Source organism: Neltuma alba, unplaced genomic scaffold, assembly GCF_004799145.2.
Source record: "Neltuma alba isolate B1F8T4 unplaced genomic scaffold, ASM479914v2 tig00010842_pilon, whole genome shotgun sequence".
Taxonomy (NCBI): Eukaryota; Viridiplantae; Streptophyta; class Magnoliopsida; order Fabales; family Fabaceae; genus Neltuma; species Neltuma alba.
In genome coordinates, this window is record NW_021635639.1 from 161,078 (window position 1) to 180,083 (window position 19,006).

The 19,006-nt window shown below is 30.3% G+C and overlaps 1 protein-coding gene across 1 annotated transcript; it reads left to right on the forward strand.

The window, feature by feature from the left end:
• Positions 1-13,932: 13,932 nt before the first annotated feature.
• LOC114759424 (G-type lectin S-receptor-like serine/threonine-protein kinase B120) lies at positions 13,933-17,883 on the forward strand. The gene is made up of 7 exons (XM_028948598.1): positions 13,933-15,467; positions 15,857-15,964; positions 16,072-16,304; positions 16,390-16,600; positions 16,734-16,971; positions 17,070-17,217; positions 17,389-17,883. The coding sequence occupies exons 1-7, from the start codon at positions 14,132-14,134 to the stop codon at positions 17,695-17,697; spliced, it is 2,583 nt and encodes an 860-aa protein (XP_028804431.1). The 5' UTR covers positions 13,933-14,131; the 3' UTR covers positions 17,698-17,883.
• Positions 17,884-19,006: the final 1,123 nt, after the last annotated feature.

The window sequence follows — 19,006 nt, forward strand, 5'->3', positions numbered from 1 at the left end:
CAGATTATCATATATAATTTTAGTAGTCTTGATCTAAAATTTTTAATTAATTATTTTTAAACTAAAAATATTTTTTAAAAATTTTACAATTAACAGATTACATCTATTTTGGATTATCTGCCTCTCAAATGAAAATTTTTTAAAAAAATTAAGACAATAAAAAAAATTAAATCTTAGCAGCCTATATTAAATTTGAATAGTTAGAATTTGAAAATTATCATAGTGCTTATCACTGCGATAAGTGCTGAAATTGGTTCTAAAAAATAAGACAAATTTCTCTTTGAAAAAATATTGCGTGATTATATATAATTCAATTTATTATATTCTTTCAAAACTGAAGCAGATTATCATTTTTTCCAATTTTAATTAGTTTGAAATTGACCCAAAAATATTGACCATATATAATCCATTTTAGAATATATATATATATATATATAGTTTTGCCTATTGTTCAACAAAAGAAATTTCGTATGGATCCTGTCACGTAGTGTGAAAATAATAGCAATCACTTTGAAAATAAATCTTATCATTCAACTCCAATTTTTCATTTTTATTGAAATTTCCAGACAGTGATAAATGCACTTTCCTTGTTCTTCCACTTCATACTATGTCCCTTCTTGAATTTTCTCTATAAATCATCGCTTGTCTAATTTCTACTCATGATGAAACACATGAGAGGTTTATTACTACCTCCTGTCCTAAATATAAAAACTAGTTGACTTATTTGAGTAAATTAAAAAAATAAATTAAATTAGTTATTTGTAATAAACAAGTGTTATCTTCTCTAAACTATCCTTACTAATCAAACGTATTGGCTAGAATTACTATTATTAGAAAGACTACTTCGAAAAAAAATAAATAAATATGAAAAAAAAATGGATTAAAATCTTATATTTAAAAACAAAATTAAAATTAAATGAGATTTTATATTAAGAATCGGAGGTAGTATGTTACTATATGGCAGGAATTATATTATTGGCTTTTCATTTCATGTGAGTCACGCGTTTGACCGACATGCCTACACGCACACAGACGTGTTTTTGTCCCCAAAAGAAAATGAGCTACTATTGACACCAAAATTAATTAGGCTTCAGAAACAAACTAAATGATAAATTTTCTAGATGAAAAATTTTCATTGCGTAAAGCTTGAAATTGGTAAGGAATCAATATATAACTGATGAGAGATAAAATGTAGACTAATTCCGGCGTAAGAAACTTTCTGTGTGTGTGTGTGTGTGTGTGAAATAGGTAAAAGGGAAATGAAGGTATAAATATAAGTAATGTTATAGAACAGAAATATTTTTATATATTTTTTGACAGTGTGCACTTTGTGTAATGATTAATGATTAATGGTAGATAAATGAACACTATAGATTTTTCTATTAATTTTAATTTGATTGTTACTCCCTCCGTTTCTTATTATAAGAGACATTTGATGCTTATGGCATGTTCCTATATATAAGAGACACTTAAAAGTTGTCTCTACTTTTTTGTGTTGATTTTCCATTTTACCCATATTTATTGTCTCCAACTCATACTCTCTCTCCCTCCCACTTCTTTTTCTTTTAATAATTTAATTGTTCTCTCTCATGCTCTCTCTCCTTATTATTAATGAGGGTATTTTTAGAAAAAAGATCATACTTTTTACATATTGATTGTTCTTAACTAATTTTAACTGTTTTTTTATCAATGTAATTTGGTTATTCGTCTCTTATAATAAGGAACGGAGGGAGTATCTTTTACCAGTAATTGTTATTTGCATTTAATTTTGGGATTGCAATTAGAGGTTCTATAATTAATTCATCATGTTAGGTTGAGGTCTATGAATAGCATCTCAACGTGTTTGTTTCGTATTCCTCTCCGATTCCTTTCTTCTTCAAAGTCTCTTCCTCTTCCTCTTCTCTTTCTCACACTCTTGCTGTCTTTCACCTCTTCGTCCAACGCAACTCACCCTAAATTGATTACATACACCAGGTTTAATGCATCTCACCCAGAATTATTTCATTACAAGTATAATCCAAATTCGCTCAGGTTGCTCTTTAGTTAGATAGAAACGAAAATGATAAGCTCACAAATTTTTTTAATACATAGTTTATCCCTCAATGTATATTTCTTCGAATGTTCTTCATCTTCATGATTCACGCACGCGCACACACACACGCATGTGTGTGTGTGTGTATTGTGTTGCATTGACAAGCATTGATCAACTTTCTTTTTTTCATTATGCAACGAATTTTTTTTTCTTTTTATGCTTTCCTTTGATTGCTTAATTATTCTCTTCATCAATCTCAAATTCTTTTAACACTACACACAAAACAAATATTCTAATTAGCCATAATCAACTAATAAATTAGATTGAAATAATTTAAGATTATTTTCATAATCAGAAATTCGATTCTAATATTTTTATATAAAATAAAAAGCCAATTCTTATATATAATTAGTAGCAGAAATAAAATGCATCACATATTTTAATTTATATCCAGTGAATTTCATTTTCCTTAATTTTCCACCTGCGTGGCTTTCAAGGCTTGTGATTTCTTAACTTGTTACCTTCCGTATTATTAATTATTTTGTATAATTATACGATATTCGTCATCAATTTTAATTCAAAATTACCTATATTTAGGTTATAAATAGAAAAATTTCTCTTAATTACCATAACTTTTTCTATTTAAAATATTTGAATTGGAATTTGGAATACATAACCTTATTCAAAAAGAAAAATCAAGGTCTCTTGTTCTATCCCATTGTATTTAATTGGTTCAAGTTATTACTTTAACTTGTCTCCTTGTAAATAAAACCTTGCTCATCAACAAGATCTGACTAATTAATCAGCAGATAGTTGAATCTCTTTAGCATATCAGCTGTTTGATTTCTTGTTATATATGTAAAAAACAATATTAGAGAGGAAAAATATATTTTTGTGATCTTTATCGATGGAAAGAAATAATTTATTAGCTATTAGCTGGCAGATATCTTTGAATAAAAAAAAAAAAAACAGAGAAGAAGAAGCTTTGATCATTTCAGAATATCAATCATATACTCTGATTATAATAAGAAATTATATTGACTGGGAGGAAATATTATTAGTCATTATCTTATGTTTTTTTAGCAATATTATCCCAAATATTTAATCAATCTAATTTCTGAATCCCTACGTATCAAATTCCCACATCTTTCTGGCAGAAAGAAAGGAGAAGAGAAAAGATAGAAAGAAAATTAAAAGAATGAAGACTGCCACGTGCATTCATGGCATAAATAATAAAATGTAGATAATCAGCTATGATAATGATTAAAAAAATATAAGCATAAAGACAATAATATAATTAATAATTCCCTATTTAAAAAATTCTCTTATTAATAAATTAATAAAGAATTATTTGATATGAAAGTTGAAAATCAGAAATATTAATTGATTGTATTGATCAAATTAGTTTTTTCCCAACCGTGTTTTCTTTAACTTGTAAAACGAAATAGATAATATTTATAGTTATTCTTTTAGTTAAATTATTTACATTTTTATATTATTTAAGAATGCGACTTCTTTTTTTTTTTTTTTGGGCCATAAAATGCGACTTGCACTTGTTATACAGTTTTCTTTAAAATATTTTATATACTCCTTCCGTCCTTAATATATGACCCAATTAATGAGTTGGTTTTGGTCCTAAATATAAGACTCATTTCTTATATTTATCAATTTTTTCTAAATTATTCCTATAGATATTCTCTCAATCATAATCAAGTAGAAAAGGAAGAAGAGTATTATGAAAAATAATTATGATATTTTAAGAAAAGCATGTCATATTTCTTATAATTAACTAATTTATCTAACTTTTTTAATCTAATTAAATTAATTAAATTAGTCTTATATTAAGAATCAAAAGAGTATTAAATTAGCACGAGTATTTGAATTTCGTGTAGACGCTGATTCTGACCAAAATCGGTAACGGCCATTTTCGAGGAGCGTTTTTGACTTTAGTTGTGCCGTCTCTTTCGAGTTGAGCATTTGTTCATTTCTTATCCCAAAAGCACCTTTGTGGTTTAAAACGTGACAAAAAAGAGGTCAAATCTAACATTGACACCGGCCACTTACTATTAATTTTAGAGGGGGGGAAAAAACGGTTGGCCAACCCCATTTAAATTCAATGAAATACTCGAACTCTAAACTGCTCCAGTAAATTTTAAAAAAAAATTAAAAAAATGAAATTACGAATACGAAGTCTGGAATCGAAAATTCCTGCAAAAGTATATTGTTATTTATGTGTTAAGTGCAGTCACAACTCATTAAAATATAAAAAATAATTTTAATTTGAGATTTTGTAATTTTCAATTTCTTGTAAAATTTTCTCAATATTAAATTGGGAATCAATTTGAGATTTATGAATGTTGTGTCTTTTACCATATTACCCCTCAATTTTTCTCCTTTCAAAGGCCACTATCGACAACTGGCTGCCACGCCACTGATGACTGGAGGAGTTTTCATATTATAACTTCTTCTTTTTTTTAAACATTTATAAAGATTGAACTAAAGCCTTGTTTAGCTCGACTACGCAACTTCTTGAAAAGTTGCCCATACATGCATATAAAAAAGTTGCCGCGTTGATTTTTTATTTTTTTAAAAATTATAATTATGTTTTTTAAATCTTTTTTTTGTTTGAAAAGTAAAAATATTGGAAAAGTAGAATATATTTGAATTTAGCTCAGGAAATTACTAATCTAATTGCGAGAAAAGCGTGTGGCTTAATTAACTTTTGGAAAAAATTGAATATTTGGGCAAATAAAGTAGGAAAAATAGAGGATAAATTCCAATAAAATAAGACATATTTCACTACTTTTCGGATCTATCTCTAACCAAGCAATTCAGTATTAAAATTTTTCATTCAAACCTAGAGTACTATCAATTAAATCCTCTAACCTTGTAATCTTTGTTTAGTGTATATTCAACGTCTTTTTCATTGAAATTAAATGCAACTTAAAAACCGTTGAAAACGACAAGTCCAATGCATATATTAATGCTACGTTGGCAGCACATTTAATTAAAATCAAAGGACGGTTAGTAAGACAACTGAAAAACAAATGCAACATATATTTTTTGGTTGTTAAGCACTTAAAAACAAATGCAACATATATTTTTTTGGTTGTTAAGGTTTTTTTTTTTAATTATCCCTCTCCAAGACTCCCACGCAGTCAAACAAAAAAATACAAGAGAAAGGATCAAACTAAGTTATTGTACGCAAAATAAAGAAGCTCACATTAATCTTTTAAGAAATAATACAACTACTCCATGCTGTCCAATACTCGGCATTTCTATTTTCGTTCAACTGTTCAATAAATATATTCATGTACGTTGAATTTGAAAATTATGCGCACACTATATATGTTGCTTTATTATTTTAATGGAACATACATACATATATATAATCCCTCTTAATTTTACACATAGGGACAATCTTCCTCCGAACGGATTTTGTTTCTTTATATATATATATATATATTTGTGTGTGTGTGTGTATTGCTCATATCGTTTTTGCTTACAATTTTGAGAATAGATGGAATTAGAAGTTGATAATAATGTGGACTTGCGGAATAATAGATTCATATATGGATTTGTGATATAGTATTTATATTTCTTTTCTTAGACTATTTCAAGTTGTAAAATTAAGGAATATATTTGAAATCCAAAATATTGCTTATTTGGTGGAAATGTTCATATATTACTAGAAGAATGTCATTACTTGGCCCTTGGCAAAAAAATGCCTGCCCTATTTAGCCCTGCTTAAAACTGCTTGAACTTTCACTTTAATAGGGCCAGGCACCAAGTTATAAAATGTAGCCTATTTATCTTTCTAGCTGAACATTAGGTAAGGACCCTATCGTTTACCAAAAATTGGTTTGACAAAGAAGAGAGAAGGGAAACTACAATACATAACATTCCAAAAAGAACGTTCTCGTTGGAAGACAAAACTAGAGCCGGGAATCAGGGCCGGCCCGGCCCTCCAGGGCCGGCCCTTCAGGGCTGGCGGGCTTAAAAGGGCCGGCCCTCCAGGGCTGAAATTTTAAAAATACCCCAATTTGCTAAGTCCGGCCCTTAAGCTACAGGGCCAGGGCCGGCCCGCGGGCTTTTGGCCCGTTTAAGAAAAATACTATTTTTTATATTTATCATATTTTTTTTATAAAAATATAAAAATAAACCAATGAAATTATTAATAAAAGACATAGATATGAATAAAATTAAGTCACAAATATAAAATATCATCATATATAAATATTCATCAACATCTAAGAACATTTAAAACATTTATTAACAAGATAACAACATCTAAAAGTTGTATCTATAATGCAATTGTGCAATAAATAAACACTATCATTCATCTTTTGAAACTTCATCATCACTATAATTAATTACTTTTCTTCATAAGTATGATTTTCTTTCGTAACAAAAATATCTAGTTTTTCTTCTTTATAAGAATTTTATTTTTAAATTTTGCAATCTAACTATTATTTTACTTTAATGTGAGAAACATTGTTGTTGAAACTCATGAATTTCTAATTTAAATTATAGAATCACAAGTTATATAAGTATAAAAATATTCTATTATCAAATATATATATATAGTTTAAAAATATCAACGCATATAATATAAATCAAATCATTATTAAAGTCCAAATTAACCCATTTTTAAAAAATTTAATTGGATAAATTATTGTCTAAAACTAAATTTAATTTTAAAATGATAATAATAACTAAATATTTGAAATATTATCAACAATATAAAAAATTAATAGCATTAATATTATATAAAAAATTTAAAAAATAAAAAAAATTATAAAAGGGCTTAAAAGGGCTGGCCCGCGGCCCTCCAGGGCAGGCCCTTTTAAGCCCTCGGCCCTCCAGGGCCAGCCCTCCAGGGCTTATTTCTCATTTTAAAAGAAAATATCAAGCCCGGCCCTCATAATTTCAGGGCCTAAAAGGGCCGGCCCGACGGGCTCGGCCCGTTTTCCCGGCTCTAGACAAAACCATGCCGTTTTGAACATAAATACCCGTAAGTCCACTATCTTTATTTGATTTGAAGAAACCCCAACCAAAAACATGCACACTCAGTGATTTTTTTTTTTTTTGGGTGACCCATTCGGTGTTCGAGACAGACCATCTTTTAGGTACATCAACAACCTAGACTAATCCGGATTTGCTAATTGTAGATGCCTCAAAGGGTGGGGTAGCTAGTTAGCGGATTTAATGCTTTCCATACCCAAGCACAGATCGAACTCTCGATTTTGATTAAGGAAAAATGAGCCTTTACCGCTCAACCACATACCCCTGGTTCACGCCTAGTGAGCTTAAGCAAACAGAGGGCCAAAAAAAAAAGGCAAATGATGAGCTTCATGAATAGGGGCATAATTTGTAATTTTGAAATAATAAATTTATTTTTATAGAGCGATAATCAAAAGACTATCTATGTTTTAAATTTTGTTTCTATTAAAATAAAAAAATTAAAAGAATAAAAATTAAATGATATCAAATTTGAGCACCCAAATTCGGTCTTAATTAGACTATGGTATGCATGCATGTAGTAAAAACGCAGAAAGAGATAACCACTATAATTCCATAAATTGAATTAATAATCTTTATAACATTATATAAATTGAGAAATTTAATTAGGATTAGATAATATTTTTCAACTTTTAAATTTTCAAAATTATCCTAAATAAAGTTAATTAACTATATAAGTTGTTTGACTAGTGAGGAGGTTATCTACATTATTAATTAGGAAATATTAAAGCATATAATATTTTAAAAAAATAATATTTGTTTAATATTTATAATTATAGGGAATACTATACTCTCTTTGGTTCAAAATATAACCATTAAACATTTAAAAGTGTGTGGCTTTTTTTTATAAGCTTTATCTTAGATTTGTTGGATCATTAATGCATTACCTCCATTTTTATCCTTAATTAATTAATTTTTTTTACTCATTCTCTTTCCTCTCTTTTTTCATTCATTCTCTGTCCACCTCACCCTCTCCACAAATAAGGTTTTTTAATAGAAAAAGAAGTTGCATTTTATACATATTTATTATTTTTAACCAATTTTATCTAGATGATTGGGAAAAAATTATTTATTTAATGCTTATATTTTGAGCCATAAGGAGTATTAGAAATGTTTGGTTATGGGTTCATAATTAATTTTGATATATGCTACTATGGTCCTTAATATAATTCATTTGTAACACTTTTTTGCATACTCAAGAATACATTAAATTAATTAAATTTTCAATTATATCCTTTTTTTTATATTTGCAAATCATTCTTATATTTTTCCTTTCTTCTCCCTATCTAATAAAAATTAAATAAGAGTAAAATTGAAAAATAAGCATTAAATGTACTACAAGTAACTTATATTTAGGATCAAAAAATTTTTCCATAAGTGAGTTATATTTAGGACTAGAGTGGTGCATGTGTGTGTGTGTATAATTATATATATGAATATTTTTTAAGGGAATCACGGTTTTTCCCTGGCAATAAAGAAAATGATGGTCTTGGTTCTCATAAGTAAATTATTCACCACCTTTCTTGACATAAAAATTACTTAACTAATGTGGATATATATAAAAAAAAAAAAGTTGAATATGGTAGATTTAAGTGTGTTGATGATGACAAGTTAAGTTGCTAATTAATTCTGATAACCTGTTAAATTGATCGATCACCTAATCGATCAAAGACTAATTGATCAAGTGTTAGATAATCTGCTTCTACTGTTAGGTACTTAGCCTTGAATTTTGATCGATAATGTGTTAGATCGATCAATTTATTGATCATTGTTAACTCTATTTAGTGTAGAAGTTTGCAACAAATTATCGATCAATTCATCGATAATAAAGTGATCGAACACCTGTCAAGAAAACTCACAAAACTGTGGTAAAATATATGAAAGCATTTATCGATCACCTAATCGATAAAGATGTTATCGATGAAAGCTTAGATAAATGGTAAAATCTTTATACTTGCTTTTTGTTCTGGTTAATTTACCATTTATTGATCACGTTATCGATCAGACATTAATTGATAACCTGTTTTAACATTGCATGATAACTTACTGGTTTTATCAATAATATGCTTTGTTTAAGTGATATGTCATGTGCCTTAATTGATCAATTGATAGATCAGTCATTTATTGATCAAATAATGTGCCTTAATCGATCAATTGATCGATCAGTCATTTATTGATCAATTGATCGATGATCAATCAATATCATCTTCCCTGCACTTATTTGTTTTAAGCCATTTTCAGATCACCCCATTGATCATTCATTTATCAATAAAATAATCGATCATCAAGTCATTTGAGACTTCTGTTTACACATAACGTGATCAATCAAAGTTTTTCCTAGCCTTTTTCTAAAATAAGACTTCAACAATTATTTATCGATCACTTAATCGATTAATCAGTAATCAATCATTTATTCGATCGTCATATATTCGGTAATTTCACTGTAAAAATCTCTTTGAAACTTTTTATCGATCATTTCTCCTATCAACTGTTTATCGATAAAGTATTCGATCAACACCTTTTGAAAACATATTTATCTTATACTTAGCTTTATCGATAATATGATCGATCAAATATTTTTTGATTATTTGTTCAATCATTTGAACCAATTCATTTAATAACAACAATACACAATGTTTTTCAAAATCTTCTATCTTTATCTTCGAGCTTTTCTCAGCCTTCCTGATAGACTTAACTTTCTTTTCAAAGGATTTCAAGGTAAAGATAATTTTGAAGTTTATTTGCACATAATCTTTTCAGACATCACTATATTCATTTCTCATCATTTATCGATCACCCATTCGATCATTTGTTGATCCATAAGCTTATCGATAAATATATATGTGTGACTCAAGCTTTTTCCTTATAATTAATTGATAATTTGATCAATCAACCAGTCATCGATTAAGACATCGATCAAGTAAGTTCAGATTATATTAAGGAATTGATGATTGATTCTATGCTTCCCTAACTATTATATGAATATCAATGATCATCACTTATTCTATTATCTTCATAATTTTTCTTCAAAAAGAGGACTTACTTGTTTCAAAGGTTGTTACAAATTACGAAGCAAGCTCAATGGTTATTTAGCAGCTCTTAACCTACCGTGTCATAAGCATTAATGGCGAACTACCGTTGTAACTATCGAACACACCCAACCAATCTTCCAACAGCTAGAAGCTCTTCAGTCTAACGGTCAATTAAACTTCTCCAACTATAAAAGGCGTGAAGAGCATCGAATGAAGAATTGAATATACGAGCTACCATCTGTTGAAATATTTATTGCTACATTCAATATTTTGTTTTTCACCGAGCTTCAGTATTTAATATTCATTTACCCTGTAAGAGTGTTTGATACACTTTTTTTACTCATTTTCTGAGAGTAACTCAAGAGTGTGGACTCTCGAGGGGATTATAACCTTAACGGTAGTAAAAAGGAGTGATTGAAGAAATCAATTACTGTACTGAGGCACTAAGAGCCTGTTAAATCTTGGGAACATAGTGGAAATCTCATAGGTGCTCTAAGAACTGGACATAGGTCAAATGGTTGAGACCAAACCATTATAAATCCTATGTCTTCGTTCAATGGTGAAATCCTCCTAACTCAATCTCCTCTGTTTTATTTACTTTACTATTTTATTACGTTAAAATTTTTATAACTCACCCAATTTACCCCCTCTTAGGTGAAGCTGCTACTAACAGAGTAGATTAGTTAATTTAAACAAAAAAAGTGGCATAGATCTATATAAAATTTTTACATATAACATAATTATAAATTATATATCAATTTATAAGTTAGTTAAATTAGTTTAAAAAAATAATAAATATAAAAACTAAAATGAATCAAGATTTTATATTTAAAATAAACCCATTTTTCAACTAACTTTTATATATTAGGGGTTGATTTCTAACATTTAAATCCAAACGAGCCTATTATAAGCAAAGAACAAAAATCCAAACTGAACCGACTGGTTCAATCGGTGAACCGATTAGTAGTCTGATTCGGTTTGGATATTAAACCGGGAGGGAGTTGAACTGGTAGCAAACCAGTCAAAGTGATAAAAACCAGTGTGAACCAGTAATAAATCAGTTTGAATGATTAGGTTGTTATTGGTTCTATTTTTTCTCATTCAGCTCCTAATATCTCAATCCCTATAAATTGAGATGAATTTTAATGATAATTTTGATATAAATGATTATTAAGTTTAGTTAATGATGAACTATAAAGATCAAATTCTCAATATTGTTGTACTTTGTTATTACTATTGTCATATTTCGTTATATTTTGTTATTAGTAACTATTAATATTGTTATATTTTATTATTTTTAATTAAATTAAATTATTTTGATATGACTAGTTGGACCTCGACTTGACTCCGATTCGACCAACTAACCTTTGAATCACTACCTCACTCGGTTTAGTGTCCGGTCCGGTTTTTGGTTTTTTGATTACAAGTCATAGCCATCCATTATTAGTAGTATAGTGATTAACACGAATACTTCCAAAATTAGATTCTATGACTAATGGGTCCCTCCCGCTACCTAATCCAGTCCTAACCCTTTAATATTATATTTTCCACCCAAAAATAAAGTAAAACGATAGCCATCATTTCGTTACTTAATTACTAATTAATCCATTCTTGATCTCACGTGGTTTAGTTCCCTCTATTGTCATCCTTAAATAATAATCATTCCGGAAAACTACTATTTTTTTGCCAACTGGAAAACCATTATCATCATTAAAAAAAATAAAAAACCATTTATTATATGAAAGAATTGAGGTCAAGTTTCTTATAGTTTTACTTATTACATCAAGTTCTCTCTAAGCACACATTGCTACGGATTTTTTTTGTTTCATGTGAATTTATAATTAAATATTATTAAATGTTAATGTTCAAAAAGCAAGATATATGATCTTGTGTGATTAAAGAGCTTGGAATCATAATAAATATATGAAAGGTGATGTAATAATATATATATATATTAAAACATTGTAAAATCCTGTCACTGATAAAGTATTATTGAGAGAAAAATCCTTCATCTATTTGCTTTTAGTTTACTCATTTCATTTCGTTAAAATGATAAAAATAAAAACAAGGAATAAAATATTAATTATTGTAAATTTTGTTGACAAATATTGAAACGCAATATGTTTTTATTTAACTATAAAAATAATAAAAAAATCGAAATATCCTCATCATCTAAAGGCAAATAAAGCCCACTCTTTTGGCTTTGCATCTCCGTCATATGGACAAACTGCCTTTTCTCCCCTTCCCTTGCCATATCTGTCTACTCCACTGCCCAAAACCAGACGGTTTTGGATGAGGAAACGGAGGCCGATCATTTTTTTTTTTTTTGGGGGGGGGGGGACCACCGTCCTTTTTTCTAAAGCATTTTTCGGTAGCGTTTGGCACGTTAAAATAATTTTTAATACACTTAAAAATATTTTTTTAGAAGTAGCCAATATTTAGCAAGCTGCACTTTATACTATTTTTTAGTAGCATTTAGTATCCTGAACTAATTTATTCTGAAATATTTTTTCAGTAATAACACCCAATATCCTAAAATTAGTTTATAATATTGCATGCTACTAAAAAAATACTGTATATCCAACTTGCTAGATAGGTGTTATTGAAAAAATATTTTGTCGTGTTAAATGTTCTAAAAATTATTTTAGGATATTGGATATACTAATAATACATCAGAATGATGGATATTAGTTTTTAAAAAAAAAGTGGTCAGCCTCCATCTGAAAAATATTTTTGAATGCCAGATGCATTAAAAATTATTTTAAGATACTAGATATTACTGAAAAATATTTTAGAGTAAAAGATATTAGTTTGAAAAGAAAAAAAGGTTTGATCAGCCTCCATTTTCATATTCACAGCTGTGTGTAATTTTGGCCGGAGAAGAGGACGGTAAGAGTGGAGAAGGAAAGCCATTTCCGAAATATCAAAACCAACATCAACCATGCTTGTTTAGTACTCCTTCGGTCCTAAATATAAGACGTTTTTTATAGTGTAAATTTACATTATAAAAAGAGTCTTATATTTAGGACCTGAGGAATATATTCATATTATCTTTTGAAAATTTTAACTGAGACTTTTTATAATTTATAATTATATGTCAATACAAAGAGACTTTAATTAATTTATTTTTTAATGGTTCTTAAGAATCAAAATCTTTAATTTTTGATATTTAGTTGAATTTTTTTCAAAAAAATTTGAAAGGCTTGAATTTTTTTAATCACTACTCATACGGTCATACCTTGTCCAAACCTTATCAATTGAGTCCCCCCCCCCCCCTCATTTTATTTTTTTTACACCTCATTACCAATTGGGCTCATGTGGCTAATTTATATTTTAAAAGAGTAAGATACACTACTATTCATTCATTTTTATCTTGATTTTAAAGACATTTACTTTATTTTTAAAACGTACACAAACCTCACAGCAAAATTTAAAAATTAAATTATAGAGTGTATGTAGGTTTTATAAACAGAAAAAAAAATACCTCATAATTTTAACAAATTTGAAAGACTTAATTTTAAAATTTTCGGATTGAAATGTTATTATGCTACTGTTTATTTAGATTTTGGCCAAAAAATGTTCAACGATCATTTTCTGGTTTGGAAATCTATCAATTTCAAAATGTTATTCCTGGGTGGGATCCACTAGGGTCAATGATTTGTCATAATTCCATTTAATACAAAATTTAATTATTATTCTATTTTTCCTGGAAAAAATAATAAATTCACAAAAATCACTGGCACACGCCTTTTTATGAAAGTTGATTTATGAATTTCAACTTGTTCCTCAACTTCATATGGCGTCATTGACAAACTGAATTCAAGTCTTTATTTTCTCCCAATATTCGCACCTAAAAGCGTGTCTGGGCAATGGAGATTCACCACCTAAAACTGGACCATTCCCTTCTCTTTCTTTCGTTTTCAGCGCCACACTTCATTGAAACTTCTTCATCTTCATCATCATCATCATCATCATCATCATCTTCTTCTTTGTCGATTATCACTCTGTTTTCGTCATACCCGTTTTCAGAACACCAACCAGAGACATGGGTCTGACACACAGAACTATACTTTTTCGTCTTCTATTCCCATTCTTCTTCATTCTCTGTCTCCTTACTCTGTTCTCACATGCAGCGAGTTCCATCACCCCACGCAAATTGATCAGAGACGGACCAGGCGGTGACACTTTACTCTCAGATGAACTCAATTTCGAACTAGGATTCTTCAGTTTTGATAAAAACAGCTCATTGAGATACGTTGGAATTTGGTACTACAGGATTCCCAGAGCAGAATACATATGGGTTGCCAACAGAGACAAACCCATCAAAGGCAGAGTAGGGGTTATAACAATTGGAAGCGATGGAAATTTGGTCATCTTCGACGGAGATAAGAATCCAGTATGGTCGAGCAACGTATCGAACTCCAAGAATAACACAGAAGCTGTTCTTCGAGATGATGGAAACCTTGTTCTTTCCGTCACGGATGATGAAAACGAAATATGGAGAAGCTTTGATCATCCAACCGACACGTTTCTTCCTGGTATGACCATACCGGTGGATCCTTCGAAGGGTGAGATTCGATCTTTCGTGTCATGGAAATCTCGCACAGATCCTGCTCGAGGACATTTCTCAATGGGAATTGACCCACGAGCATCAACCCAGATAGTGATTTGGGAAGGAGAAAAAAGGAGGTGGAGAAGTGGGTACTGGGATGGCAGAATATTCACAGGAGTTTCAAACATGACAGGAAGTTATCTCTATGGATTCAGACTTAACACTGATGGAAATGGAGAAAGGCATTTAGCTTATACCCCAATGAACATCACTGACAAGGTGAGGTTTCAGATAGGTTGGGATGGATTTGAGAGGCAATTCAAATGGAACGAGGGTGAGAAACAGTGGGTCAGAACACAGGAAGAGCCATATAACAAATGTGAGATTTATAACAAGTGTGGGAGTTTTGCAGAATGCAGTTTGGTTTCTCCAATGAAATGTGTTTGCATAAGAGGGTTCGAACCAAAGGAAGTGGATGAGTGGAATAGAGGGAATTGGTCTGGTGGGTGTAAGAGGATGACACCATTGAAGGCTGAGAGGAAAAATAACAGTAATAATGCTAGTTCTGTTGCTGCAACAGAAGTGGATGTTGAAGAAGATGGTTTCTTGCAGCTGCAATGCAGGAAGTTGCCTGATTTTGCCATCTTGGTGGGTTCTCAGGACAAGAAAGATTGTGAAAGTTATTGCTTGCAGGATACGAATTGTACTGCATATACTTCTGTTAATGGAATTGGATGCCTGATTTGGCATGGCGAGTTACATGATATTAAGCACTTTGTGGATGGAGGAGGAAATACACTCTATATTCGCCTTGCTCATTCTGATTTAGGTAAGGTTAAATACCTTTATATTTATATCTTCTTATGATCAATCAAGTTTTGTTTTAGAAAGCCAGTATATCAGTAAATTTTGTTCTATGTTTTCAATCAATAAGAAAAGCCTTGGTATTTCCGTTGTAGATTGTGTAAGTTCAAATTTTCCCTAGTGCGTTAAAGTTATTTTGGAAAGGACTTGTTGCCATGATTGAGTTCATGTTGAAAAAATTTCATCATCTCAACAGTCAATGGACCATTTTATTTCACTTCTGTTAATATTATTGTTATTGATGTGAAGGAGTATATCACTTTTTAATGTTAAGAATTTCAAACAATATCTTTCTAGTTTCTTTGATAGTCAGGTTGTGATTATTGTATATGAATTCTCTTTCTGCAAATAAAGGTGATGGCAAGAAGAAAATCAAGATTGTGATCATATTTGCTATCGTGTTGGGGTCAATCTGCGTCGGGATCTCTCTTTGGCTAGTGTGGAGGTTCAAGAGAAGAAAAGGTAAAACATTCATTTCCCAAATTATTTTCCCCCTCTGATGGAATTATATATATATGCTTCTTGCTATTCAACTTATGTATGCTTCTCCATTCTGTTTCTGCCGGCAGTTTCTGCAGTTTCATGCTGTAAAACAAGCGATATTCCAGTTTTTGATACTACAAGAAGCAAGAGCAGACAAGTTTCAGCAGAACTTTCAGGATCAGCTGAACTGAGTTTGGAAGGTCATGAACTAAGTGGACCAGAACTTCCATTATTCAATTTTGATTGTATTGCAATAGCGACAGACAATTTCTCAGACGAAAATAAGCTTGGGCAAGGAGGATTTGGTCCTGTCTACAAGGTGAAACTGCTTCTGTGAGCTTTCCTCTTTTCGGAATGTAAATTTGAATAGGATCTGATAAAGTTTTCTTCATTCATTTTAATAGGGAAAGCTTCGTGGGGGCGAGCAAATAGCTGTCAAGAGGCTTTCAAGAAGATCTGGGCAAGGCCTAGAGGAGTTTAAGAATGAGATGATGTTGATCGCCAAATTACAACATAGAAACCTTGTTAGGCTTTTAGGATGTTCCATTCAAGGGGAAGAGAAGTTGTTGGTATATGAATTTATGCCAAACAAAAGCTTGGATCACTTTTTATTTGGTTCGTTTTTCTCTATTTTGCCCAGTCTTTTATATTTTTTCTGTCTTTTCTGAGTTATTAGGTATTGAAAAAGAAAGCTAACTACACAGTTTAATGATGGATTGTTCTTGTATGTTTTTAATACTTCTTGTAGATCCTATCAAACAGCAACAACTAAACTGGACTAAGCGCTTTGAAATCATCGAAGGGATTGCAAGAGGGTTGCTTTATTTGCATCGGGATTCAAGACTCCGAATAATTCATCGAGATTTGAAAGCAAGTAACATTCTTTTGGATGAAGATATGAATCCAAAAATTTCAGATTTTGGACTGGCTAGAATATTTGGAGGAGGTCAAAGTGAGGCAAATACTACTAGAGTAGTTGGCACATAGTAAGTATGCTTTTGATTTTCCCTTCAAACCAAACCTTTCACTTTTAAATCCTTTCTTGGAGCTAGACTAACCTCAATATAAAACCATGAACTTGCAGTGGCTATATGTCCCCTGAGTATGCAATGGAAGGTCTATTCTCAGTTAAATCAGATGTCTATAGTTTTGGTGTATTATTACTTGAGATTGTAAGCGGTCGCAAAAACACCAGCTTTCGTCATTCCGATGACTCAAGTCTCATAGGATACGTAAGTAACTCTATTCAAAAACTACTTACAAACTTTTCACCAACATGTGATATAGCATTGGGAAGTTGATAACATGTTTCTTGAAGTTATCACCTTGTGTAAATTCCTTCTGTGCAAGGAGAGTCATTTTCAAATTGCATAGCTGAAAGTTATATGATGGAATATGCACAGGCTTGGCATCTTTGGAATGATCACAGAGCAATGGAGCTTGTTGATCCTTCGATTCTCGATTCGAGTCAGAAGACCAAGGTTTTGAGATGCATACACATAGGGATGCTGTGTGTGCAGGATTCAGCAGCTCATAGACCAACAATGTCTTCTGTGGTGTTGATGCTAGAAAGTGAAGCAGCCAATCTTCCTTTGCCAAGACAGCCTTTGCTTACTTCCATGAGAAGACGATCAGAAGACAGAGATTTTTACATGGAAGGTCTTGATGTTTCCTTGAATGAACTTACAGTTACAATGGTGGTAGGAAGATAGAACTATCTGCATTTAACTTTCCTTTTGTATCAGCTTTGTTTGCTTTTCACTTTCTCTCCATGAACAAAAGCAGGTACATATATATACACACACACTATATTTCTTTTCCTTTCATACTCTCCTTGTAACTGACTTCAATGTATATATTTATCCATTTTTGAGACTATATATCAGAATTTTGTGAGAGATAGTTTTAATTCATTTTTATGTGTTACGCTATCAATTATGTGCAAGTTAAGCATAGACCTAACAAGTTCAAGAGCGCTTACGAAAATACGTACTCCTCCGGTCCTTATTATAAGACCCAATTTGACTTTTTATTTGGTCCTAATTATAAGACCCAATCTATTTTGTCTCTTATATTTATGCATTTTTTTCCAAGATAATCCTTCTAATAATGATAGTTTTAGCCAATATACTTAATTAGCAATGATATTTTAGGAATAACAACACTTATTTATTATAAATAACCAACTTAACTTACTTCCTTAATCTCCTCAAATAAGTCAATTGGGTCTTATAATTAGGACCGGAGGAGTATAAATTATTTATTGATGAGGTTTTGACATTAGAACTCACATTTTTCTGTTATAAATTTTTATCTTCTCAACTTGACATCTGGTTTAAATTTTAAGTTATAGGGCATTAACACACTAAATTTATTTAAGATGTTCATAAAAATGACAATTAAGAACCTTATTATGTCAGTAATTCCAATTACGTATTTAATTATAAAATTTTATTGAATCACCACTAAAGACCATCCAATATATACTCAATTGGTTTTTTTGGTTTTCCCACGTGATCTGTTTGAAATTTGTAACTATACGCGATTTGAATAGCCAAAATAAAAATGATTAATCGAAATAGTTAGATTAATATAATGATTAGAAATTAGAATTGAGACCAATCAAGGAACTTCATAATGATTATTCAAAATTGGGTAGACTTCGTCTTCATTCATTGAATGTATCTTATTATTATTCCTTTATTCCATCAACCAAGAGGTAGATATGAGAAGTTTATTTTAATCTTAAAGCAAAACCTCGATACATATTGTTCTCCATATTTATTTCTTTTTTCACAAACTATTTTTATTGATTGAACAAAAATTACAAAATTGATTATTTAAAAATTGAATATTAAAAGTGTTAAGAATGGGTACCTAAAATACGAAAAATGAGTGATAAAAAATTAGTCGTAAAATATTTTAAGGGCAAAAATGAATTACAGAATATTTTAGTTAACTAGATGAACTTGAAAAAAAAATTTCAAGATATTAGATGTACTATAATCTTTTTATTGTTAT

Excerpts from the sequence above, each read along its gene's own strand:
- LOC114759424 (XM_028948598.1), top strand. The coding sequence starts at position 14,132 with ATGGGTCTGACACACAGAACTATACTTTTTCGTCTTCTATTCCCATTC. Across the intron at positions 15,468-15,856 it reads CCTTGCTCATTCTGATTTAG|GTGATGGCAAGAAGAAAATC; the intron begins GTAAGGTTAAAT and ends CTGCAAATAAAG. Across the intron at positions 16,972-17,069 it reads ACTAGAGTAGTTGGCACATA|TGGCTATATGTCCCCTGAGT; the intron begins GTAAGTATGCTT and ends ATGAACTTGCAG.